Raw genomic sequence first — 27,488 nt, 5'->3', positions numbered from 1 at the left:
TGTATGTATGTATATGTATATATATATATATATATATATATAATTATGTTTTATTTTGTATATTAGTGGTCCTGCTGTGATTTTTTTTTTTTTTTTTTTTCTGTATTCCTTTGGACTGCTTTTGGATGTCCCAAGTGTCCTGTGTCCTTCAATGAACAAGCGAAAATAGGATTTTTGTTCTCACTGTAAAATCCTTTTTATGGGAGTTCATTGAGGAACACAGGCCCCCTACTCATTTATGGTCTTACTATTGTCACTGCTTTGTTTCAACACTGAGGCATGCTGGGACTGGGAGGGGTATATCAGTGCCCTAATGCTCCTGTAGGTGGCAGTATAACGCAGATGTCTGATTTCTGTGCCCCTCATTGAACGCGAAGAAAAAGAATGTATGGTAAGTTCAAGAAATCCTGTTTTTGGTGTTAAATTAAAAATTTCCTGTCTTGGCTATTTCATCTTGCATAATAATTCAGAGGATTTTTTTACAGCTAGGATGCATTATGTTAATGTAATTTTTCATGACTAAAATAGCACCGAATGTATTAGGGTGTCTACACTGTGGATGAAGGAGCACAGAGGCACCTTTTGACAGCAACATTGTAAGTCTGATGGGAGGGGAGTGTCGGATGTACTAGCAGATTTAACCACTTAAGCTCCAGTAGATTTTATCACCTTCATGACACTGGCATGTTTTGCTGTTTGGCACTGCGCTACTTTACCTGGCAATTGCACGGTCATGCAACACTGTATCCAAATGAAACACATAATTTTTTTTCACACAAATCTAATTTTCTTTTGGTGGTATTTGATCAGCACTCGGTTTTATACTTTTTATATCATAGAAAAAAAAAGACCAAAAATCTGGGGAAAAAAAAAAAATATATATATATATATAATGTGTGTGTGTGTTTTAGGGAGGATGGGTGCATTTATAGGGTGTTGAAGCTGCTCCCGGTATTCAGTGCTTTGTGAATATGTGATATAAGTAAATGTGTATGGGGGTGCGCTAAACAACAATAATGATGAGGACCCAAACAATTGGGATGAATAACTAAAAGTTATATGACAATTACAAATGAAAATAAATAGACATCAAGGTTGATAACTGATACAGTGACACAAAAGTGATCCGTGAGTTATATCAACTGGTGCATAAACACAAAAGTTCATGAGTGTCCATTGATGAAGTGATGATTTACACTCATGAAGCCAATGCCTGCTTGCGCCTCGCAGCTCTTCATCATCATCATCATGTACAATGCAAGACCAGGACTGTAGGGTACATGAGAACGGTGCGGGTCCTCCTACAACAATGAAGATCAGCGGAGAGCACTGATTGATCGGCAGTGTGGCTTGCTGGAGAGACATATGTGGATCTAAGGAGACGGGGAAGATAGTGTTCCTTCAGTTTCAAGCGTTTATTGATTTCCATCTGGTAAGAGGCTAACTCAGGTTTTTCACACGAGGTGGTTTTGGATCACTACGGGAATTGGTTTTTTTCAGCACACATGTTTAGTAGTGGCACCTTACTTTTTTTGTCCGGTAAGGAGAAATTTCACTTGGTGGTGGATTTATTTTGGATTTGCAAGCAAGTTTATTTTCCTTCATCTTCAGTGTAAATCATCACTTCATCAATGGACACTCATGAACTTTTGTGTTTATGCACCAGTTGATATAACTCACGGATCACTTTTGTGTCACTGTATCAGTTATCAACCTTGATGTCTATTTATTTTCATTTGTAATTGTCATATAACTTTTAGTTATTCATCCCAATTGTTTGGGTCCTCATCATTGTTGTTTAGCGCACCCCTATATATATATATATATATATATATATATATATATATATATAATCATTTTACTTTCTGCTATAAAACACATTCAATTAAAAAAGTGTTTCTTAACCACTTAAGCCCCGGAAGATTTTACCCCCTTCCTGACCAGGGCCTATTTTGCGATTCGGCACTGTGTGACTTTAACGGACAATTGCGCGGTCGTGCGACGCTGTACCTAAACGAATTTGACGTCCTTTTTTTCCTACAAACAGAGCTTTCTTTTGGTGGTATTTGATCACCTGTGCGATTTTTTGATCATGCACTATAAAAAAAAAAATAGCGTCAATTTTGCAAAAATAGCAATATTTTTCACATTTTTTTTATATGAAATTTCCCAAAAAAAAAATGTAAAAATCAAAATTTAACATTTTCGGCCAATTTGTTTTATGCTACATATGTTTGGTAAAAAAAATCGCAAAAAGCGTATTTTGATTGGTTTGCGCAAAAGTTATCGCGTTTACTAACAAAGGGAAAGCTTTTTGTCATTTTTGTTTTTTTTTTTTAACGCGTAATAGCGTCGATCTGCGATTTTTTTTTTTTTTTTTGAGGTACTGCGACATTGCGGCGGACAGATCGGACCCTTGACTGACATTTTTGACACTTTTGGGGTTACCAGTGACATTTCTACAGTAATCAGTGCTATACATATGCACTGTTACTGTAAAATTACACTGGCAGTGAAGGGGTTAACTTTTTTGAGAGGGAGGGGTTGTTTGTGTCCCTAGGGGCGTGATTCTAACTGTGATTGGCTGTGGCTTGAGGTATAGGAACAGTGATCAACGGTCCTACATAGAACCGTATGATCACTGTTTCTACACAGGGGAGAATGACAGGCGGCTTGTTTACATCAGCCACCTGCCTTTCTCCCTCTGCACCGACGATCGCCGAGTGACCAGCGGACATCGGGTCTGCCGGTCACACGCACGCGGGGGGGGTGTCCGTGACCACGCGGGAGCGCGCCTCCGGGGGCGCGCGCTCGCTCCCTAGACTCTCACAGGCTAGCGACGTAGATCTACGTCACTCTGCCTGTGAGGGGCTGACTGCCGCCGTAAATAGTCGTGCGCCAGTCGGTGTGGTTAAGGTGGCACCTGAAACCCGCCTGTGCCTGTAGGAGCCACCCTGTCGCAGTATATATACTGCGGCGGGTAAGCAAGCAGTTTAAAAAAGACATTAGGAAATTGAGGCCAAACCCCAACCAACACATTATAGTGACAGCAAACTGTTTTTTATATATATATATATATATATATATATATATATATATATATATAATATATAATATATATATATATATATATATATAGTAAGCACAGCTGTCATTGCTAAATGGTTTGTCTGAACACTCTTAACTGCTACATCTGCAAGACAGCTTGTACATAGCAGCTAGTGGGATGCCCCTATGTACACAATCAAGAAGTTTAGGTCTGATCAACAAGTGTTATATAATTGTGCACAAATTCTTGTGGTCAAGTAAGACTGCATTTTCAATTAAGAGATTTATATATTTGAAAAATATTAGGGATGACCGTAAACAAATCACTATCCAGATGTGTCTAAGCTATGTGACTGTCAACAATTCTTATTTGGAAAATATATACATAGAGTACCATTTTAAGGACCAAGACCCATATTAAAATCAAATCTAGTTATCTAAACATTTATTCCATATAGACATGCTGCATTCTCTGAATCCATGAACACCATTTTATCATATATAAAAACAAACAGTCAATATTCAAGACACTGACATTTTATTTTTATTGGAACATAGAGAGAAAAAAAAGAAAAACGAGAGGATGAAAAGGAAAATAAATTAACGCCTACTTCCACTACCAAGAGAGTCCATTCTAGTATCCCAAGAGCAAAATCACTAGCAGCTCTATCTGGAGGGTAAGTGTGCAGATTTTACATAGACAGTCCACATTGACGTGCCACAAATTCATGAATACAAAACATGATGAAGTGAAGCAACAACATCCTGGGTCTTCTATGCAGTGTTATTTCCTAACTGACAGCAGGAGAGCTTAGAAGAAGTGTGGCTGCATAGAAGCAGCTGGAGGTGTGGAAATGGTAGAAGACTGGGGCATTGTGGAGTTAGGGGGTCACAACATTCACAGAAAACGAGTTTGTTGTCCTTAGGTGAACTGTGTAGTGATGCTGCCACTAGACCCTAGGTCACAGCATTCTGCGATTCTTGCCTAAAAATGGTCAGATTGTGTGCCCCCCTTTCAAAAATTTGAAAATGTAGTTGGTTTTCGGCTAAGACCATCGTACCAGTAACATAGTGCCATCTTATCTACACTGCATCCGGAAAGTATTCACAGTGCTTCACTCTTTCCACATTTTGTTATGTTACAGCCTTATTCCAAAATGGATTATCTAAATCCATAATTTTCTTCAAAATTCTACAAACAATATCCCATGATGACAATGTTAAAGAAGTTTAAGTTTGTTTAAAATCTTTGCAAATTTAATAAAAATGACTTATGACATTACTATTTTTAGGCAGTTTCTCCCATTTTTCTTTGCAGGACCTCTCAGGCTTCATCAGGTTAGATGGGGAGCATTGGTGCATAGCCATTTTCAGAGATGTTCAATCGGGTTCAAGTATAGGCTCTGGCTGGGCCACTCGAGGACATTCACAGAGTTGTCCTGTAGCCACTCCTTTGTTATCTTGGCTGTGTGCTTAGTGTCGTTGTCCTGTTGGAAGATGAACCTTCACCCCCTCCAGTCTGAGGTCCAGAGCGCTCTGGAGCAGGTTTTCATTAAGGATGTCTCTGTACATTGCTACATTGATCTTTCCCTCATTCCTGACTAGTCTGAGTTCCAGCCGCTGACAAACATCCCCAAAGCATGATGCTGCCGCCACCATGCTTTACTGTAGGGATGGTATTGGCCAGGTGATGAGTGGTGCCTGTTTTCCTCCAGACATGGCGCTTGCCATTCCGGCCAATGAGGACTTTATTACTCATGGTCTGTGAGTCCTTCAGGTGCCTCTTGGCTAATTCCAGGCGTAATGTAAAGTGCCTTTTACTGAGGAGTGGCTTCTGTCTGGCCACTCTACAATACAGGCCTGATTTGTGGAGTGCTGCAGAGATTGTTGTTGTTTTATGGGGTTCTCCTCTCTCCACAGAGAAACGCTGGAGCTCTGTCAGAGTGACCATCGGATTCTTGGGCACCTCCCTGACTAAGGCCTTTTTTTTTTTCCGATCGCTCTAGTAAGAGTCTTGGTGGTTCCAAACTTCTATTTACGAATGATGTAGGCCACTGTGCTCATTGGGACCTTCAATGCTGCCAAAATTTTTCTTTACCCTTCACCAGATCTGTTCCTCAATACAATCCTGTCTTGGAGATCTACAGACAATTCATTGGACTTCATGGCTTGGTTTGTGCTCTCACATGCACTTTTAACTGTGGGACCTTATGAAGACAGGTGTGTGCCTTTCCAAATCATGTCCAATAAACTGAATTTACCACAGGTGGACTCCAATTAAGTTTTAAAAACATCTCCAGGGTGATCAGTGGAAATGGGATGTAGCTGAGCTTAAATTTGAGTGTCATGGCAAAGACTGTGAATACGTATGTACCTGTGATTTTTTTGGTTTTCTATTTTTGATAAATTTGCAAAAATTTCAAACAAACTTCTTTCACATTGTCCTTATGGGGTACTTTTTGTCGAATTTTGAGGCAAATGATGAATTTAATCAATTTTGAAATATGGATGTAACATAAAATGTGGAAAATGTGAAGCGCTGTGAATACTTTCTGGATGCACTGTAAAAGGGAAAAATGGAGCAAGATTTTAAACCTATCCTCTTGTATCAACAGTAGTGTGGAGAAGGTAAATATACTTTATCCCACAGATACAGCGGTACCTGGGTACCTGGGTATTGGGTAGCTAAATAAGTGTATATATATATCTATAGATATATAGATAGATATATATCCTTTGGAATGGAAAGGAATAGGATCCATTCTTTTCCATTCATGCACTGAGCCATCCGGGATACGAGAGGAAAGAGGAGAGGGAGGTCGATCCCGGACGCAGATTCATTGGTCACAGAGACCGCCTAAGCCTGAATGATCCCCCTGCAGTAAGACGAGAGAGGATCCACTTCATTTGGTGAGTTTGATCTACAGCTCCCGTGCACACTTGGTAATCCTGGCCTCTAATCCCTGCATGGACTTATGGTTTATTATCTCCTTTGGGATTAAAGCCCTGTACACACGTACTGATCGTCGGCCGAACGATCGGCCGTCTTTTGTCCAGGGCTGTCGTGTCTGTTGAAAACTGCAAAAGACTGCACACGAATTTCTCTATCGCTCATTGACAGACGTAGTCCTCGGTGATTCAGCACCTTCGGGTTATGTCGCCTCCACAGGAGTAGGACTAGACAGGAAATAAAATGCTCTGGCCACACCCTAGGGGCAGTCCCCGAGGGTATATCCTCTCTCTCTCTGCCACAGCAAATCAGTTTTTTTCTGTCTAGTCAGGAGAAGGACCTAGATACCTTGCTGGGATCTTCGGTCCTGGCAGGATTTTTTTCTTAGAAAAGATTTTTTTAGACAGCTTTTTTTCTCCAGTGTTCCTGTGAGATCTTCAAGCAAGAAAGCTGAACTGGGCGACGGGCGGGATGTTGAGATCCAGTGGTCACCCCAGTTCAGCCTACGAGCGCGTGCAGGCCATAGCTCCGCGCTGGGTCGGCCGCGACATAGTCCCACTGGACGGGGACTGACCCTGCGAGTTAAACGTCAAGGACCATGAGTCATGGCATCCGTATTGGTCGACAGCCCTCCAACTTCGGTGGAGAGGGGTACTGTCAGGAGTTGGCGCCCGCCTGGTTCCGGTATGGTGAGTAGTATGTTCCCCCTTTCCCCCTGACGGGTCTTGTGGTGAACGCGGGCCCCTCTCTGTAATGGTAAGGATGGGTTCCCCTCTATCCTATAACATAGCACAGATCCCCCTATATTGAGTGTGATTTGTGTGTACAAAAAGCCAGCAGGCTTGGTTTGGGAGCTGACAATCTAATTACAAAGTATGTTTAAATGATTGTAATATGTGGCAGCACTGGAATCTTACTGTGATAATAGAAGTATCCTACCTGTCAGAAGTCACAGGACATGTATGCGGCTTGCCAGATCATTCCTCCAGCTGAAGCATGTCTCCCGACGGCCACGCGGTTCCGCCAGGGTTCGGTACCGCCGGTCAAGCTGATCTCCATGAGAGAAAGATTTTGCGATGCCTAGTTACTCTGCAGGACGCCGCTATGCTGTAACAGACCGCCGTAGATCGCACGAGGCCGCCATTTTGGCATAGCCTCGTGTCTGCAGCATGGGGGCGGCCATGTTTGAGGTGACTCAAACACCTCGTGGAGCTAGGGGAGGCGCCGGAAGGCGTGCAGAGGGGCGGAGCCGCCTCCTTTCTTCCCGGGCAGCCAGCCAAAAGACTTCCTGTTTGTGGAGACAGTGCTGTAACCTGTTGCAGTGAACTCTGAGCATCAAGTGGTGAGCCTGGGGGTCTATCTCTCTCTCTCTCGCTCGATAGGGATCCCTAGCAGGTAACACTGAGGGGCTTTTGTGGCGCTGGGGGTCTGGGAAAAAAAAAAAAAAAAAGTTTTTTTATTTAAGTTTGGATTGAATTTTCCGGGTAGTTACTGGAATAATCATGGACCCTGCCACACAAGTACCCCCACCTGTTTCCCTCGAGGGGGCCACGGGACCCGCCGGTGCACAGAGTATGGATGCATTTACAGCAGCTTTGGAGTCTTTGGTGGCTCGGGTGGAGACGGCCTGTCAGGGACGGGGGTCAAGAAAGCGACCCCCGCCTACCCCTATATTATCGGACACTTCAGACTCAGAGTCTGAGATGGTCATTGCAGCTCCCTCTGCAAGGGCTGTTGTCTCAGGTAAAGTTCCCTCAGACAGTGAGGAGGACGTTAATACTTCCGCCATAATTCGGGAAGAAGCATTGGTGGACGCGCTAGTTGTGGTGGTTCGGGAAACCTTAAGACTTGAGGTTTCACCGGCAGAGGCAACTGAAACAGAGATTCCCTTTGGTACTAACAAACCCACCAAGACGGTGAAGGTTTTTCCTGTACCCAAGTGTTTTGGTAATAAAATTAAAGAAGAATGGGAGCATTCTAAGCGTACCTTTACTATTTCCAAACGCATTGCTAGACGCTATCCGTTTGAGGAATCCCTCATTAAGAAATGGACGGTACCACCAGTGGTGGACCCACCTATTTCCAGACTGAATAAAGCCACGGTTATTCCAGTAGAGGACACTTCGTCCTTTAAGGATCCGGTGGATCGGAAGGTGGAAGCGGAGTCCCGCACTATTTTTTCCCTGATAGGGTCAGCATTTAGACCAGTAATTGTCATTGGTCTAGTTTCCCAGACACTTACGGAATGGGCGAGATTGGTGCGCCAGGACCTGAAGGGGAAAGATATCCCCCAGGGAACATCTGAATTAATGGAACAAATCATACAAGGACTACAGTTTGTCTGTGATGCAGCCTTGGATGCTACCCCCCTATTGGGGCATGCATCTATGTCAGCGGTAATCCTCAGACGTGTGCTGTGGTTGAAGTGCTGGTCAGCGGACCTAGGTTCCAAAAAGACCTTAACGAATCTCCCCTTTCAGGGGAATCGCTTATTTGGGGCCACCCTAGATGAGATCATTAAGGATGCCACTGGAGGCAAGAGCACTTTCTTGCCACAGGCGGCTAAAGCTAAGGGACCTCGTAACAAGCGAGGACCTTTCTTTACTGCCCATAAAGGGTTCGTACGCCCGGCTGGAACTAGCGGGAAAGGCAAGGCTCCTCCAGGGGGGTTCAAGAAGGGCTGATCGGACAAACAAAAGACCGACTCAGCCAAACCCGAAGCATACACAGCCTGAAGGTGCGCCCCCACCCGGTTTGAGGGTGGGGGGACGTCTTCACCGGTATTCAGGGCATTGGATCGGGCATCGATCACTGCTACCGGTGCGATTCTTCCCTTCCAACATTTAAGTACTACAGGGAGTGGCAGTTACCGTTCCCTGAACAGATCTTTTCCTTTACCTTTTCCAAAAATTAGTCTCAGTTCCCCACAAGAAACGGATCCGGTTGAACAGACAGGCCAAGAAGCCTCTAGCCAGGTGACTTCGGTCCCGGAAGTTCAACCAGAAGAGATCACCGTTCCTGATAGGAATCGGGTGTCTGATAAATGTGTGGGAACAGAGAATGAGCAGACTGATGGTCGGGGCCAGATAGCTCTAGGGCCGCCTGGTTCAGATCCAGTCAACGCCAGTGGTCCTAGAAATTCTAGGCTGGCCTCGTCTAGCCGGTCTGGCCGACTTGGACAGACTGGTCGCGGACGTTCCTTGGGAACTTCGTCTCAGGGAGTGTCTGCGGTCTCAAGGACCAATCTTCCATCGTGCTTTACAGTCGCTGGTTTTAATGGCCTGGCCATTGAGACCCAGGTACTGAAGGACAGAGGGTTGTCAGCTTCAGTTATTCCTACCCTTATTAAAGCAAGGAAAGCGACTTCCAGCAAGGTCTATTATCGCACATGGAAGACTTATATCGCGTGGTGCGAATCTTTAGGGATTCCTCCACGTACCTATTCGGTGACTCGAATATTGGCCTTTCTGCAAAAAGGGGTTGAGCAGAAACTAGCCTTAAGCACCATCAAGGGTCAAGTTTCAGCATTAGCAATCTTCTTTCAGAAGCTTTATCCCAGAAGGTAGCCTTCTTGGTGGCTATCACTTCTGCACTCAGGGTGTCAGAACTGGCTGCATTATCATGCCATTCCCCATACTTAGTGATTCATAGGGATAAGGTAGTACTTCATCCTAAGCCATCCTTTCTTCCAAAGGTGGTTTCAGATTTTCATCTGAATGAAGATATTGTACTACCTTCCTTGTGTCCTCAGCCCAATCATCATCGGGAACATGCGTTGCATTCCTTGGATGTGGTTCGGGCAATCAGGGTATACCTGAAGGCTACGGAATCGTTCCGTAAGACGGATTCACTTTTTGTGATCACGGATGGCCCCAGAAAGGGGTTGCCTGCATCTGCCGCGACTATCGCCAAATGGATTAGACAGACGGTGGTACAGGCTTATTCTATTAAGGGTCGGAGTCCTCCGTTTCCTGTTAGGGCGCACTCCACTCGAGCGCTCAGTACTTCCTGGGCCTTTCGCCATCAGGCGTCAGTGGTCCAGGTATGTAAGGCGGCCACCTGGTCGTCAGTACATACCTTTACAAAATTTTATAAAATTGATGTGATGGCATCGGCGGATGCCTCATTTGGCCGCAAGGTTTTGCAGGCCGCAATTTGAGGAGACCGGAGGTCTACCTCGAGGATTTTTTCTGTTGAAAGATTTTTGTTGAGTCTCATCATTGAGGATGAGCATTGTAAAACTTCTAGTTGGCACCGGTTGGGCCTTCTAGATTGGATTTAATTTCCATTTCTCCCACCCCTCATTTGTGGTACTGCTTTGGGACGTCCCGAAGGTGCTGAATCAGAGGACTACGTCTGTCAATGAGCGATAGAGAAAAATGGATTTTTGTAAAATCTTACCGTAAAATCCTTTTCTCTTAGCTCATTGACAGACGTAGTACCCGCCCCTCTGTTTTGGAGTTGGGTTGGGTTAAATTCTCTAAACACTGCTTTGTGACATAACTGATTTGCTGTGGCAGAGAGAGAGAGGATATACCCTCGGGGACTGCCCCTAGGGTGTGGCCAGAGCATTTTATTTCCTGTCTAGTCCTACTCCTGTGGAGGCGACATAACCCGAAGGTGCTGAATCACCGAGGACTACGTCTGTCAATGAGCTAAGAGAAAAGGATTTTATGGTAAGATTTTACAAAAATCCATTTTTTTGTCGGCCAACAACAGCTGACTGCAAAAGTGATGTCAAGTGATGGTTAACTTTCCTTGTCTTTTTTCTTTTCTGAGCATGCTGCCCAGTTTTGCTAATCTGCTGTCTGTTGGCCGAAATCTGTACTGACTGGCGAACAATCGGCCGTTCTGGTGTTGGCCAACAAAAATTTTAATGCCTGCGCGACAGATTCTGTTCGGCCGAAAATGCGCTGTCGGCTGTCGGAAGCATCATACTAACAAGCCTACAATCGGCCGATCGGTCGTCGGCCGACAATCGGTACGTGTGTACGGGGCTTTACACTACTCTATTTACCAATCCAGTGGGACCATATTTAGACTTTGGACTCTTTTTGTCACAATTGGCATTGCTGGATACAATTTTTTGTATTTTTGCCTTCACTCATTGCATTTAAAATTTTTTGGGTGACATTTTTTTACAGGTGTTATATATTTATATATTCTTCAATATTGCTGTATATTTTTGCTATTGCACATTTGCACTTTATTGGATTGGTGGGCACCTTTTTATAGGTGTATATATCATTCATTAATTTTATTTTATATTCTAATTGTTTACATTATAATTCTCTCCATTACTCTTATATCTCGGACTATTTATAGGGTACTGATTTAGTCCACCATTTTTACTTTCTTAATTTATTTATTAATATAATACAACAACCCCTCCCACTATTTATATATCCCTCATTATATAGAGGATACTTATTCAGCTAACAATATTAGTTCTGGTACCCATTATTGCACATGCCTACTTAAATCTATAGCAAGCGCTTCTCCTCACTACTGTTCATTTTTTTTTTTGGCTTTCGCAGGCCTGGGTCACAGCAGCTGCTCTTACCCCTTGTTTATTATTATATTTTTTTTTTGCTTTACTCATTCATTACTTCAGTAATACATAAACCAGATTCCTGGCGTGGGTGATTTAATAAACTAAACACTATCCTCTTGTATGCCCTGTAGAATAAACAGGCCAGTGCTCTCTGAGGGTGCTACAGCATTAGATGATCACTTGGTCTAGAGGGCATTAAAAAAAAAAAAAAAAATTGTGTTGGTGGGGTTGAAAATACACCACCATATATTTCAATAAGAGGAAAGATGGTTCTCTCAAAATATAAGGGTACCAGCAACAAGACTTTTCTTTAAGAAATCAGTATGTAGATACACTACACATGCCTTTAAATCTAGAGGGAGTAATGTAAGCAAAAATGCAATACATTGCTTGCTCTGAGTTGGTACAGCTATAGAGAACATTTTGTTAAAAGGGGGATTCTGGTCAGTCATATCTGTGTGAAATGTAGCCTACACTGGCTATTCAGTGTGTGACTGAGAGGTTTGTTTACTTGTTAGCAATGGTCTGTTAATGTGGTATTGGACAAGTAGGTAAATCTCACAGTAGCAAAGAGATGTAATCATCTGTTGTGTTGAAGATCTTACATCTTGTGTTGACGGGCAAATTCAGCATTTCACGTGCATTCAGCCTTCATTTTAAATCAGGTGGAAGAATGTTTAGGATCCTTTGGAGTTTATCAATGGGTGCATTCAATCTGTATTTGACTTAGTTCTAAGCTGCATCAACTTCTATATTGCTGTTTTTGCATTCCCTTTGATTTGTGTGGGAAGAGAAAAACCTATGATGCGAGTAAAATCCCATCATGAGGCAGGCCCTAAAACACTTGGCAAAATGTCCGAAAGATGCATCTTTTTGGCAATGTAGCCTTTGTGATTTTTTTTTTTTTTGTTTATCCAGACCACCATGCCTGATGTTTTGTTATATGTACATTACTCAACATTAAATGATTACTAAACTTCACTACAGAATATCTAGCAGTGTCTAGCCTCTACCAAAATGGTTAAATATATTACCTGTGTTGCAGGTAATCAGTATGTTTGGCAAACTGGCTTGCAGCCTCCTAGTGTTATGCATATAGTCAGTCTGCTATGCTAATAAGGAAATTGCTTGTAACTGCACTTAGAATGGTGCTTTTGAAAGGCAGGAGAAGAGCTGCTTCTTTAGCCCAATGAAGAGCACCATTTTTATCTCTAAAAGGTGTTTTCCAGTAGTACTCAGGAATAGCTTCATCAGAACTGCAGTGTTTTCTATATGCCCATCTAGATGCCGACAATAAATACAATCAGTCCCAGCAGAACAGGTATTGCATTCAGTTTATCTTTTAGGACAGACTGCAGAGGCAAGCATTGGTTGAACTGCACTGTAGTTATGCTGTAAACACAGTACATTGGTAATTCTTGTTCTGAGCAATGGTTTCCCGGTAGCATTAATTGGATAAATTAGGATAATTCGTATTATTCCACATCAATACGTGCTTCCTACCCACTCCCCTCTCCATTAGGAGTTTCATGCCAAACTTTCCTGTTTATAGAGCACTCCTTTCTTACAGGTGCCAAAGGGGTAGTCGGATCATGTCAGCACACCCAGCCCACTCCCCTTTATTTTCAGGCTCCTTAGGAGAGAAGGGTGTAGACCTCTCATGCTTTCTTAATCACTGACCTGGAACAAATATGCACTCCATGATGGTCATACCACCTGATCTGCACATTTTTTGTAAAGAATGTATAGAAGTCACTTTATCAGCATCATAGGCTAGAATGTACACGACAATGTCATATTTCCCTATGCAGTCATAGATTGTGTGTAATCCAGAGCTCTTATATAAAAGTAGCAATGCTAAGACAGGCCATTTGTTAGGGGTAGCACTGCCATAGATACATTTTCAGGTTTGTGGGCATCTGTAGAATAAACAGCAGGTCTTAGGATAGATAATGAGAGATGTGGTGTATGTTACTGAACAATCCTGCTTCAAAAATGAGTAAAATTATTTTAGAGTTTTACTGGAAAAGTACTTTACCTTTTCCCCTCACTGGCTTCATGGCCAGGATTTTACTTCTTCCCATAAACATTAGATATCTTATGTATGTTACCGCTATTGCAGATGTAAGGCGAGTACCCTCGGTTTCGGTTGGCAAATATCCAGACAATATTATTCCCATCAGTCCTTTTATGGTTGCATGTCTACCAATTCTACTGAACAAATGCAGACACACCAAGCCCAAGGCAATCAACCAAGTTTGATTTTTTTTTTTTTCCCCAGCATATTGCTTTTGCTTCCCCCAAGAGAGGTCATGTGCACCCCCTCCCCATAGGTACAACCTAAAAGATGACAGCTACATTAAGGTGTTTGTGTATCACTTGCACAAGCACTCCTAAATAACATGAGCAATTATGTGTCAGTCAGTGGTGGTTACTGTTGAGCATACCACTGCAGAGACAGGAGCTACAATTTTGATGTATTTTTGTTCGGTTTAAAGGAATATTAGAATAACCATGTTAAATTTTGGTTTTTGCATTTTGGCTTTTCAATTTTTCTGATTTCAGACATTCGCAGAAGTCATCAGTCACTTTATCTAGTGCAGCTAAGCCAGCACCATCCCTATCTAACAGTTCCAAAGTGGTAACTACCCCTCAGCGCCCACCATCACCTGGAAATGTCCGACCAGTAAAAAAGGAAAGTAAAAAAAAGACTGAAGACAAACAGGCTGAGGTAACAGCTAAGGAAAACACAGAGCCTAAGGATCCTTTAACAGCAGATGTAGAGCTACCCAAGGAGGAAAGGCTTCGCAGCCCAAGTCCTGTTACAAACGAAACTGTACAAGGTACTGAGACAATTTTTTTAACAGGTAATTAATAACTGGTAGTGGAGCAGCTGCCTGGGCCAGTTAGTATGCATAATGCTTTCAGTTCTTCATGATCATGTGGATCAAGCCCAACATTCATATCGAAGGTGAACTATGATACATTCCTCATAATATATCAATGTTACTGGTTTACTTTGAAAAAATGAATTAGAGCAATTTCTTTTGCAAATGTTAAACATTAGAGCACATGGAATAATAAAGGGAGGTGCAGCGCTATAGGTAAGTCCAATCAGTCCAGAAGTCCTTAGGCAGAGATCAGCTGATCGGGCAAGTGAGTAACACCACCAACCACACTGCCTCTTACCATCCGGCCGATGTCATTAGAGCATTTTCACATATCCAAAATCAGGCTCGTCTGGTATCCTTAATCCCAGATCAAACTCTCATGGATTAGATGGTAACTCCAAACTTTCAGATCCCCAAAGGAGGACATTCAGATTCCCAGAGGAGAACAATCCGAAGGAGCCCTAAAGATAGAAAAATCGCTCATAGAGTAGTATATTTGAACTCAAATAAAATTTTATTAATAACAGGCTGTTAAACTCACATTTGCAGAGCAGTGTCAGCGCATGTAAATTCTCTGGTTTCTAACCAAAAAGATGGCCGCTGCGTCCCGAGCGCGATGACGTCAACTCCTGATCCCGCCTGACGTGGCGTTTCGTCAAACGATGACGTCGTCAGGGGCGTGGTCTGCGGGCGCGTCGCACTCCTTTTTATACAGGATGGAACGAGCGGCTTCAGCCGAGGGGCGGAACATCCAGCGAAGGCGGCCAGCCTCCAAACCGGAAGACAAACAGTATTACCCCTCAGCGTTCCAAATCAATAGGCTACATAAAAAGATAAATAATTACAGGAAAAACCCAAAGCAATTCCTGCAGAAAATAAACTTAAATTTTATTACATTTGACCAATCCGATCGTATCACCAAATCGAGTGAAAATATACATATATAAAATAAATAAAATAAGTAAAAAACAGTATAAAAATCAAATCCATTTAAATGATACAACATCAATTAGAGTGCACCATAAAAGGGCAAATTACAGAATACATATAAAAATATATTATAAAAATGAATACATAAAAATGAGGATATAAAGAACATTAATCAACTATTGGCTATAAAGGCATTTACGTCCCACTCAACGTTCATACCGTGTGGGGCGTATGTTTTTGCCCTATAGATCCATCCTCTAACTGTGAAATTTCCCTGACCAATATTACTCCTGCGCCAATCTACCACAAAGTTCTCATTTCCAATTAACACAGTCCCCTTGGGATCCCTATTGTGGCAAAGGGCATAATGTTTAGAGAGGCTATGGCCAGGCAAACCCTTACGTATGTTGGGAACGTGCTCGTTAAGTTAACATACGTTTGTACATTGGTACGGCCAATGTATTTTAAGCCACAAGGGCAACAGATAACATACACTACATACTTAGTTATACACGTAATGAATTGTTTATTAATATTTTTTTACGGGTAGAAAAGGACTCAAAAGAGGTAACCCTTCTAGGTCGATATGCGTTCAACACACAAATAGGGCATTTCCGGCACGGGAAAAAACGATCAAATTCTGGAAGAAAAATGATGGTTTACGTGGTGGATTAACAATAATAGGGGCCACCCGGAGCCTCAGTGGGGGTGCTCCTCTATAGATGACCACAGGGGTGTCAGGAAGCTGTGGTCCTAAAACCACATCATTCCGCAACACATTCCAGTGTTTGCGCAGTATCCTCTTAACTGCAAAGTGTTGGTTAGAATAATTAATGAGAGAGGAAAAGTCAAAGCTCTTATAAATCACCTTATTTTTGGGGTCCAGTAACTCATTACGGTCCCTACTGCCAGCATCCATACAGGCCTGATCTACCTTCTGTTGGTCATACCCTTTTCAAAGAATCATGATTTTAAAACCTCAGACTTTCTCAGGAAGTCATTATAATGTGTACAGTTTCTGCATAACCGGAGAAACTGACTTTTAGGCACAGACCTGAGCCAAGACGGATGGTGACAGTTGGAGGTATCCAGAATATCCATTTCTGTCCGTCTCCTTAAAAAAGGTAGATGTCGAGAAAGAGCCTCCTTCAATCTTAATTTTTAAGTTGAGGTAGTGCACCTCTTTCTCACTAGCTTCATACTGTAGATCAGTGATGGGGAACCTTGGCACCCCAGATGTTTTGGAACTATATTTCCCATGATCATGCATTCTCCAGTGTAGCTGAGCATCATGGGAAATGTAGTTCCAAAACATCTGGGGTGCCAAGGTTCCCCATCACTGCTGTAGATCAATACCCCTACTTTTGTTGTTAAGCTCCAAAAAGAACTCCTGCAGGTTGTCAACAGTGCCCTCCCATAGGAGGAGGACATCATCTCTGTACCTCCTCCACAGACGCACATCGGTCTGGGGTTACCATAGATGACATCCTCCTCCCACTTAGCCATATACAAGTTTGCCATACTTTGTGCCAACTTGGCGCCCATGGCCACACCCTTGATTTGCAAGTAGTACTTCCCGTCGAACCCAAAAAAAGCTACGCGACATGCAGTACTCAAGCCAAGACAATATAAACTGGCATTGCCTAGGGTGTAATGAAGCACCTCTCGAAAGAAAAAAACTCCACCGCCTCTCATCCGTGTTCATGGGAAATTACAGTGTAAAGGGAGGAAACATCAGCCGTCACCAAGATGAGATCCTCCCTCCACTGTATTTCCCGTAAATCACTTGCGTGGAATCCCTTAAATAAGAGGGAGTATTTAACACCAGAGGCTGTAAGAAAAAATTTATATATTTCCCAGCCCTCGATGTAATAGTCAATCCCACTAATTATTGGCCTCCCTGGGGAGTGGCCCTTATGAATTTTGGGTAAAAAGTAAATTATCGGCACTCTGGGTGATGAGGGTACCAGAAATGCCTTCTCCTTTTTTGGTGATATTATTCTTAAAAACCCTCTTCAACCAAATTAGTAAGTACCTTCTTAAATTTAACAGTAGGGTTGCCGACAAGGGGTGCGTATGTATCTGTGTCAGAAATGAGGCGCTGCATCTAAGTTGCTTAGGCCTCCTTATCCATAACTACAACCCCACCTCCCTTATCGGCAGGATGCACTACTACATCTGACCTCTCCTTAAGAGATGCAAGACCTCTCTTAAAGCTGAGCTCCTCTCTTCCCCTCCGTATATTTAGATTTTCAATATCCTTAGCCACTAGGTCTCTAAAAACCGTGACCGAAGGGGCAATCCGCCCAGGGGGATTGAATGTTGAAGCATTTGACAGAGGAGTAAATTTCATCTCAGTGGAGGCCATAGCCTTAGTACGAAAGGGATTTGTGGCATCATAATCAATCGCTTAATATTGATTTTTCTTATGAACTTTTGAAAGTTCATAAAGGTCTCAAATTTATTGAGGGGTCGTGGCGGGGTTAATTTCAAACCGTGATTTAAGACAAATTGTTCATCCAAAGACAACTGGGCTGAGCTTAGATTAAAAAGGCCCTGGCTCCACAGACCCGCCGCCTTTTTTGAGCGGATCCGCCTCCCCCCTCTGGTGCCTCCTTTTCTTTCCATTCCTCTTTTTGGGTTTAATCCTCCTGTGAAAAAAAACCTTGCCTTTGCTGGTTCGCATATCCAGAATTATCAGGTGCCCTATTACCTTAATCATAGTCGGGTGTATTACCATACGTACCCACCTCCAAAGTCGTCATAAGGATTAGAGCACATGGGGAACAAATGAAAAAAAAAGTGTAAATAGGCTACATGTCCAAAAACAGCCTACGTAAAGTTTGGATGTTTTTTTTTTTTTGTTTTTTTTTCTCATGTATACATGAGAGGTTTATATTCCATTGTTATGCTTGGATTCTTTTTAATTATGTCTTCCTAATTATGTCAGTGATAAAAGAATGACAGGAATTATATAGAGGAAAAAGGTAACTTCATTCATTGCAGTCCACATGAAATGGATATAACGTTTGTGAAAAATGCTATAAACCACCTGACAATTTCTTTTACCGCTTTGAACCTTGTTCGTGCGATATCTGAGACAATCCATTCTTCTTTTTTTTGATTTTTTTTTATTTCATGGAGAATATACCATGAGAGTCTGGAACACACATGGGTGGGTAGGAACACCCCAAATTCCCTTGTGAACAGGAACAGTGTTGGTAACTAAAACCGAGAAATCTCCCTAATTAAGTTTTCTCTTTCTTTTATTGACAAACGCAGCTCCATATCTTCTTGTCCGATGAGTTTATGCTGCTCTCCATAGGAAAAAAATTTGACCACGCCTATAGGGCAGTCCCAGAGGGTATACTCCCACTTCCTGATATAGGACTTCAGTTTTTTTTTTTTCTGCCTAGTCAGGAGTAAGGACCTAGTTCTGTGCTGGGATTTCTGGCCCTATCATTTTTTCCATTAAGAAATAATTTTCTTTTTATTATTTTCTGTTCCTGTGAGAACTATAATCAACTGCCAGACTGGGCGACGGACTGGATATCCTAGTCTTCCCAGTCTTGCAAGCGAACGTGACCCGACCTTAGCTCCATGCTGGGTTGGCCGCAACATAGCCCCACTGGACAGGGACTGGCCGGCGAGTTAAATGTCTCGCGAGGAGACATAGCCCTGGTCACGATCCTGGTCATGACCTGAGCGCAGCGTACCTCTGGCCCGCAGCACCCCCATGCCAGGATGGAGGGTGTCCTGTCTGGAATGGTGCCCACCTTATCCCATGGTGTGGTAAGTAGTGTCCCCCCACCCCTCTGATGGTCCCTCAGGGTAGACGTGAGCCCCTCCCTGGGTTGGTTGGACCCGCACCGAATGCCCTTCCTTCGCACTTTACACCCCCTCCATATCAGGGTCCCTCTGAGGACCATTCACCCGTACCTTCTCAACCCTCTCCCCTGGTTGCCGCCAGTGGCACAAATGCAGCTTTTTTTGGGGGGGACCCAGTGGTCCTTGGAGGGTCCCGGGAGCTGTGTGGGTGCCGCATACAGCCGCCATTTTGTTGTGGATGGCTGCTGTATCTATCGGCGGCCATGTTTGTGTAGTCCGGCGGCCATTTTCTTGTAGTTTCCCATTACTATCAAGCGGCAGCCATGTTTTTTGAGACTATGGGGAGGTGATTCGGCGTTGGGCCTCTAGTGGCAGTTCTATGAACTTCCTCTTCATCTCTGATCACCGCATGGCGTGCAGCCTGACACTCCGCATTTGTGATGAGGGTGGTGAGCTCTGTCTTGCTGTTATAGCGATTTTGGTGCACTGGGACTTGTAGTACCGCTGGTTCAGTGGTGGGTTGGTATTTTGTCACAGCAATTTTACACATTTTGTTGCCGGTTCCAGGTTAACCCATGGAGTCCCTGGAGCTTGTATCACCACCTGATCCCCTCTCTGAGGCTGCGGGACCTGCGGGGTCCCAGTCCGCCTTGTCTGCTATGACTGCCGTCCTGCAGAAACTGGTGTCTGAAGTAGATTTGGCCCTCCAAAATAGGACTTAAAAAGCATCCTCTGCCTTCACCTGCATCCTCAGATTCTGAGGTGGATTTGACTGCCACGGACACGAGTCACCCTACTGGGTCTGCGTCCACATGTTCTGATAGTGAGGATGATTCCTCTTCCACTACAGTCGCACTTGAAAAGGCGCTGGTGGATGCATTGATTGTATCATTGGGGGAAACTTTAAAATTGGAGGACGCAGCTACTACTGCGTCGGCTGCGAAGGTGCAGTTTGGTGTCCGCAGAACTTCCAAGGCAGGCAAAGGTATTTCCCTTTTCCGCCTATTTCGACAACATTATCGCAAGTCAGTGGAGTTCCTCCAAACACACTGTCTGGGTCTCTAAGCGCTTTGCTAGAAGGTATCCGTTTGAAGAGTCCCTGCTAAAGAAACTGACAGTACCGTCCGTGGTGGACTCTCAGGTTTTCAGGTTGAATAAAGCCACCCTCCTTCCGGTGGAGGACTCTCCGTCCTTTAAAGACCCCTTTGACAAGAGAGCTGAATATCTGGTACAATACCTTTTCACCTTTGCCAGTATTATTCTGTGGCCAGTGTTTGCCATAGCCTTGGTTTCACAGACATTAACGGAATGGGCTAAGCTCCTGTACCAGGATTTGGAAGGTGGACAACCTCCTCATGACCTGGCGGAGCTGGCAGGCCAGTTGGTGCAGGGGTTGCAGTAAATCTGTGATGCCTCTCTGGATGCCGCCCCCCTAGCTTGCAGGGTGTCCGTGATGGCAGTGCACCGCATTATATGGCTGAAATACTGGTCTGCGGACCAGGCTTCCAAGAAGATATTGACTGATTTCCCTTTTGTAGGGGACTGCTCGTTCGGTGCTTCCATGGAGGAGATCATTAAGGGTCTTACAGGAAGTAAGAGTACTCTGCTTCCGCAGTCTGCCAGGAGTAGAGACTCATCGCAAGCGTGGTCCTTTCTTCTTGGCTCATAAGCTGTTCTTTTGTTCTTCGGGATCTAAGGACCAGGCATCAAAATCCACCCATAACCCCGCAGCAAGTCCTTCCGGGACTGCAGACAAGCTTGCTTCTGCCTGAAGGAGCGCCCTCACGCATACTTTCTTCTGGATCCGTGGACCTCCTGGGTTCAAGATAAATGGGTCCACAAATTGATTCAGTCTGGGTACAAGATTGAGTTGCAGTCCTTGCCTCCAGCAAGGTTCTTTCTCTCCAATCTGCCTTTGTCCCCAGATAGTCTACAAGGTTTTCTTGGGGAGGTACAGGATCTGCTCTCAGAGGGGGTCATTGTACCGGTTCCGGAATGCTTTCAGAGGTTTTATTCAAACCGGTTTACTGTTCCTAGGAAGGAAGGCAAGGTCCTTCCCATTCTGGATCTGAAAGCTTTGAACGGCTTTGTGCGGGTTAAGAAATTTCGACTGGAATCCATGCGCACGGTGGTAGCATCCCTTCATCAAGGGGATTTCCTGGCCTCTTGTCGATTTATCAAGGACGCTTACCTTCATATCCCAATATATGTCGTTTATCAGTGTTTCCTTCACTTTGCTGTGGACGAAGAGCACTATCAATTCGTGGCATTACCCTTTGGTCTCGCCTCAGCCCCTCGGGTGTTTACAAAAGTGTTGGCCCCGGTGTTGGCTTTACTGAGGCAGAAGGGAATTGCGGTGCTGGGGTACCTGGATGATCGCCTTCTGTGAGCAGAGTCTCCGAATGCCCTGAAAGACTATCTAGACATTTCGGTGTGAACTTTGCAAGAGTTCGGATGAAAACTGAATTGCCAAAAATCTGGTCTAGTTCCATCCACAAAACTTGACTATCTGGGCCTGACCTTGGACACGAACTTAGCCCGGGTGTTTCTTCCGGAGGTGATTCTTCCGGAGGTGAAACCCGAGAAGTTACAGGATGCGACACGGCTCCTGTTGTCCATTCGGCAAACATCCCTCAGGACTTGTAATGCAAGTGCTGGGCCTGATGGTCTCCACCTTCAAGGCAGTTCCATTTGCTCAGTTCCATACCAGGTCTATACGGAAGGAGATCCTCCTCAAATTGAACAAGAATCCACAGTCTCTAGACAATCTGATCCTGTTGAGCCGAGTGGATCCCTGATCTGGTGGCTCTGCTCTCCGGGGTTTTGACAGGTAAAATACTTTCTTCCCCTGTACTGGATAGTGGTCATAATGAATGCCAGCCTCTCCAGATGGGGAGGTGTCTTGGGTATGGATCCGGCTCAGGGGGTTTGGACTCGGGTGGAGTCCAGTCTGCCGATCAATATACTGGAAATTTGGGCAATCAGGCTTTGCCTAATTCATTGGACGGATCGTCTGCAGGGGCGAGGATTTAATCAGACAATGCCATGGCTGTGGAATATGTCAGTCATCAAGGGGGCACCAAAAGTGCCTTAGCGGCCTGGGAAGTAGCCGGCATTCTAAGATGGGCAGAATCCAGCCATCTCTGCCGTGCATTTTCCAGGGGTGGAAAATTGGCAGGCGGATTAACTCAGTCGATTGAAGTTGGATCAGGGAGACTGGTCTCTCCACCAGGAGGTGTTTCATGAACTATGCCTCAGGTGGGGGACTCCCGATGTTGACCTCTCGTCTCAACAGGAAGGTGCAAGGTCTCGGGATCTACTGGCCAATGCCACGAACGCTTTTGTAGCTTCTTGGAGCAAAATATCATCTAATGTACGCATTTCCTCCACAGACTCTTCTGCTGAGACTTTTGTGAAGGATCGAGGCAGAAGGGATTCCAGTCATCCCAGTGGCACCAGACTGGCCTTGCAGGTCCTGGTACGCAGACCTAGTACGGCTGGTCGCCAATGTCTCTTGGAGACTCCCTCCTAGAAAAGATCTGTTAACTCAAGGACCGATCTTCCATCCTGCTTTATAGTCAATGGTTTTGACGGCCTGGCTATTGAAAGCCAGGTGTTGAAGCATAGAGGGGTGTCTGAATCAGCGATTCTTACATTGTTAAAAGCTAGAAAATCTACTTCTAGGAAAATTCATCATCGAGTCTGGAGGGCGTACGTTACTTGGAATGAGTCTCGGGGGGGGAGGGGGGGGTTTCTTCCCATTCCTTCTCGGTGTCTCATGTCTTGGAGTTTCTCCAAAGCGGTGTAGATCAGCGTTTGGCCTTGGGTACCATCAAAGGCCAGATATCGGCACTGGTGATTTTCTTTCAATGCCCGTTGGCCACAAATTCCTTGGTTCAAACCTTTTGTTCAGGGGGTCCGTCACCTGGCTCCCCCTGTGAAGTCTCAGTTGCCTCTGTGGGACCTCAATTTGGTGCTGCCGGTTCTTCAGAAATCGCCCTTTGAAAATAATTGTGAGATTCCTCTGCTCACTTTGACACATAAGATAGCTTTCTTGGTGGCTATTACTTCTGTGCGCAGGGTGTCGGAGCTGGCTACATTGTCCTGTCGTTGACCTTACCTGGTGGTTCACAGAGGTGGTGCTTCATACCTGTCAGTCATTCCTTCCTAAATTCATCTCTGGTTTCCATTTAAATGAAGACATTGTGTTGCCTTCTCTGTGTCCCTAAGCATCCTAAAGATATTCTGTGGATGTGGTTTGGGCAATCAGGGTGTACCTGGGGGTGACTGAGTCGTTCTGGAAATCAGATTCTTTGTTTGATCTTATGGATGGAAACTGTAAGGGTATGGCCACATCTACTGTGACCATTTCCAGATGGATCAGACAAACGGTGGTGCAGGCCTATTCCATTAAGGGTCAGGATCCTCCTTTCCCTGTTAAGGCACATTCTGCGGGGGCGCTTAGTGCCTCCTGGGCCTTCCATCATCAGGCATCAGTGATGCAGGTATGCAAGGCGGCCACATTTCACAAAATGTTAGAAGGTGGATGTGTTGGCATCTGCGGATGCTTCTTTCGGCCGCAAGGCTTTGCAGGCCGCTGTTGGAGAAGTTTAGTTCAATTTGAGGGTGTGTTTTTGTCAGGTGAGTTCTAGTTGTTCCTGGTTGAGCTCTTGTTTTGCCTGGTTGGCCATGTTTAGCCTTTGGGAAGTGTGTGTGTTTTTTCTTGCTGTGTTATTCCCACCCCTTCATATTGACACTGCTTTGGGACGTCTCATCGGTCAAGAAGATATGGAGCTGTGTCCGTCAATGAACGAAAGAAAAATCTGGATTTTTGTCTTACCGTAAAATCCTTTTCTGTGATGTTCATTGATGGACACAGCATCCACCCCTCTATTGAGTTGGGTTTTATGTTCTTCTGACACTGCTCGTTACAAAACTAAAGTCCTATAGCAGGAAGTGGGAGTATACCCTCTGGGACTGCCCTATAGGCGTGGACAATTTTTTTCCCACCTAGTGTCCTACTCCTATGGAGCGCAACATAAACCCATAAGTCAAGAAGATATGGAGCTTTGTCCATCAATGAACATCAGAGAAAAGGATTTTACGGTAAGATAAAAATCCAGTTTTAAGCTCTATAAGGCTACATTTAAACTAACAATTTAGGCACGGCGTGAATTATAATGGAAGGAATCCTCTGATTCCCACTGCAGCTAGGTGCGGCCACCAGCCCCATTCACTATGACAGGTGGCCAGCGGCCACAGCTATTAGCAGCTCTCTGCACATCCAGCATTTACCTGGGATGATTGCTGGCTGTGTGGACTGCCACAAATAATTTTGGCCGCCAGCCAACTGTCATAATAATCAGTGGGGCCGGTGGCTGCACGTAGCCACTCACGCAGCTTAAATCGCTAGTGTGAATGTAGCTTAAGAGGGGCTTCAGTCATTTCTTTTAAAATGAAATGTCATGAGATACAAAAAGTGAAGTGGCTGACTTTTAATAAACAGACACTTACCTGTCCAGGGATCCAGCGCTATCCTCATCCGAACCAGTTGCTTCACCACCATTCGGGTGCCGACACCAGCCTGGTAACTGTGGGCAGCTGGCTGTGACTCCTTGCAGCCTCACAGCCAACTTCCCACTGTGCATGCGCTTTGTGTATGGTCCCACTGCCTTCTGGGACCTGTGACAAGTCTGCGGACTCAATTGCCTAGGGTAGCGGTTCAAAACTAGGTACCCACTCCCCCTCCTTTTGGGTGAATTTTCGCTTTAATGACCTCCACCTATCCTTAAACTATCACTTTTTGTTGCACTGACCCTATTAGAAAAAAACATTTTCTGTTTATTCGTCTCTGCACCACAGAAGCTTAAATACAGCACTTATATGGACTTTTTTTTTATGGATTTGAAATCGTATAATTTGCAGTGCTCTATGAAGAACATTGTACTAGTGAATCCTAATATCTTTATAATAGATGTGACTGTTTTCCTTTTGATCCTGTTGATCATTCTACAGCGTTGCCATCTACACCAGTTACACCATCACCTACAGTGTCTAATAAGCAATTTGCTGGGACCACTAACCCAGAAGAAGCAACCAGAATTCTTGCAGAAAAAAGGAGACTTGCTCGAGAACAACGGGAGCGAGAAGACCAGGAAAAGAGGGAAAAAGAGGAGGAAGAACGGTAAATATTCTTTTACTTTTTCTTTTGGCATCAATGAATTGAACATGTATACTAATTAATATAATTTTGTAGGCAAAAGAAGGAGGAATTAGCTCGGCGGAAAGCCGAAGAGCGAGCTAAACGAGAAGAGGAGGCACGACAGCAGGAAGAAGAGAGAAAACAGAAGGAGGAAAAGGAGCTCCAAGAAAGAGAAAAGATTCATAAACAGCAAGCAGAAGAGCGAGAACAGAGGGAACGTGAGGAAGCAGAGCGTCTGCAGAAACAAGTACGTCCCTGCTGCAGGCACTCTAAAGTGCCTAATCTGACATTAGATGCTTGTATTACAGTGGATATATGTGATTAAGATGTAGTGTACTATAATACTGCTACAGAATAACACAAAGGTTTAGCAGTTGTATTGCCTCTATGAGGGAGGTAGAACCCATCTGAAAGCTGGAGTCTCTCAGAGATATACCGTAATATGTCAGTGGGTGAGTTGTGAGCTATATTACTATGAAAGAAATAGATTGTGTAACCAAGTGCTGAATGGCGAGTTTGCCTGTTTATCTCTACTTCAGCTTTAAAGACTCTGTTGGGGTAGTAGAAATAAGTCACATGTAATGCCATATGGCTGTATTTAGGCCATGGGTGCTGCCAGGTGGTCACACTTAACTCTTTGAAAATGAAAAAAAGAATTTGTGTTTATGCTTACCTAAGCAGGAAAATTTGCACTTTAGCTGGCTTCAAAACCTTTTCTCAGAAGCATGTTAAACCCAAATTTTACGATCCATGTTTCTTTTACAAATATTTAATACATGACAAAGGATTCCGAAAGCACTATAGCTAAATAGATAGCACAACTGATGCTACCTGCTTTCAAGCCATGATTTAGCTGACTGAATATTCAGACCTAAAGCGGATCTTCAATGCATTTGAACACCACAAACCAAAAACACTATGTATTTTATTTTAATATTCAAAGCAATCTCCTCCATCCATTTAATGTCTTTATACTTTTTTTTTTTTTTTTTTTTTAGAAATCAGTTTTAAACACAGCCCCCTAGCATTTCTGGCCATGGCCATTTTGAGTAAGGGAAAATGATTCATGTAGAATTTACTTAAGCCCCGTACACACGCACGATTGTTGGCCATAAATTGTTGGCCAACGTCCGATCTGCCGATTGTTGACTTGTTGGTATGATGCTTCCGACAACCAACTGCAAATTTTCGGCCGAAAAAAATCTAGTGTGCATGCTATAAAATTTTTGTTGGCCAACAAAGAACGGCCGATTGTTCCTCGGTCAGTACAGATTTCGGCAGACAAAAATCAGATGAGCAAGACTGGGCATGCTCAGAGAAGAAAAAACACACTGAAAGTCAACCAGAACATGACATCACTTCTGAAGTTGGTTTTTGTTGGCCAACAAAAGTCCAGTGCAAGTCTAGAGCACATTTCAACCAACAAACAACACTGGACAAAAGTTGGCCGATCAGTTGGCCAACAATCTGTGCGTGTGTACGGGGCTTTACTGGAATCCATCTGCTTTTAGCTCCAGCATGCAGGCAGGAGAGTGTGCTTAGCTGAGAAAACCCTCCTCCTCTCCTTCCCTCCTGAAGACTCCTGGGATGTATGACATAATTTGCCTAGGCAAGAAACAAGAAAGTAACTGAAGAAATGTAAAAAAAAAAGTTTAAAACAAGTAAATATGATACACTTTCCTATCTATTTACTAATGCTAGCAGCATGAGGATTAAAAATAATCAATGTTGATTGGGAGAGTGAAGTTCCACTTTAGCAATCTGATAAGAGACGATTCGTTTCTTTATCCAATCATTTATTAGTGTGTGTAAATTTCAGTTTGAGGTATTGAGTTAATAAAACAGGCTATATATCAAAGAAGCAAACTAAGAGATCAGAGAACAATAAACAGAGCCAAGGTGATCGCCAGGTTTCCTGTGACTTTAAATCTTTTATGTAAGCTCCAAATGAACTATTCCTTTCACTATGTGGTACACCGGCCTCCCCCTCATCCAATCATGGCAAGCTTTACATTCATTCACAGAATACAAAGCTGCTAATGAATGGCTGAGCGCCACTCAGTTTTGTCCAAATTCACCAATTAA

The 27,488-nt window shown here is 43.9% G+C and overlaps 1 protein-coding gene across 1 annotated transcript in view; it reads left to right on the top strand.

The window, feature by feature from the left end:
• Nucleotides 1-27,488, top strand: part of MAP7 (microtubule associated protein 7) — a gene marked incomplete at its 3' end in the record, with an annotated part of 231,665 nt that overhangs the window by 182,921 nt on the left and 21,256 nt on the right. Inside the window, exons 9-12 of the mRNA XM_082250917.1 lie at nucleotides 3,607-3,725; nucleotides 14,118-14,395; nucleotides 25,217-25,385; nucleotides 25,458-25,650. Coding sequence (XP_082107043.1) covers nucleotides 3,607-3,725; nucleotides 14,118-14,395; nucleotides 25,217-25,385; nucleotides 25,458-25,650 — 759 coding nt within the window. The remainder of the gene's footprint in view (nucleotides 1-3,606; nucleotides 3,726-14,117; nucleotides 14,396-25,216; nucleotides 25,386-25,457; nucleotides 25,651-27,488) is intronic.

This window comes from Pelophylax lessonae (assembly GCF_965119305.1).
Source record: "Pelophylax lessonae genome assembly, chromosome: 3".
Classification (NCBI taxonomy): domain Eukaryota; kingdom Metazoa; phylum Chordata; class Amphibia; order Anura; family Ranidae; genus Pelophylax; species Pelophylax lessonae.
This window is presented reverse-complemented; position numbering and strand designations above follow the sequence as displayed.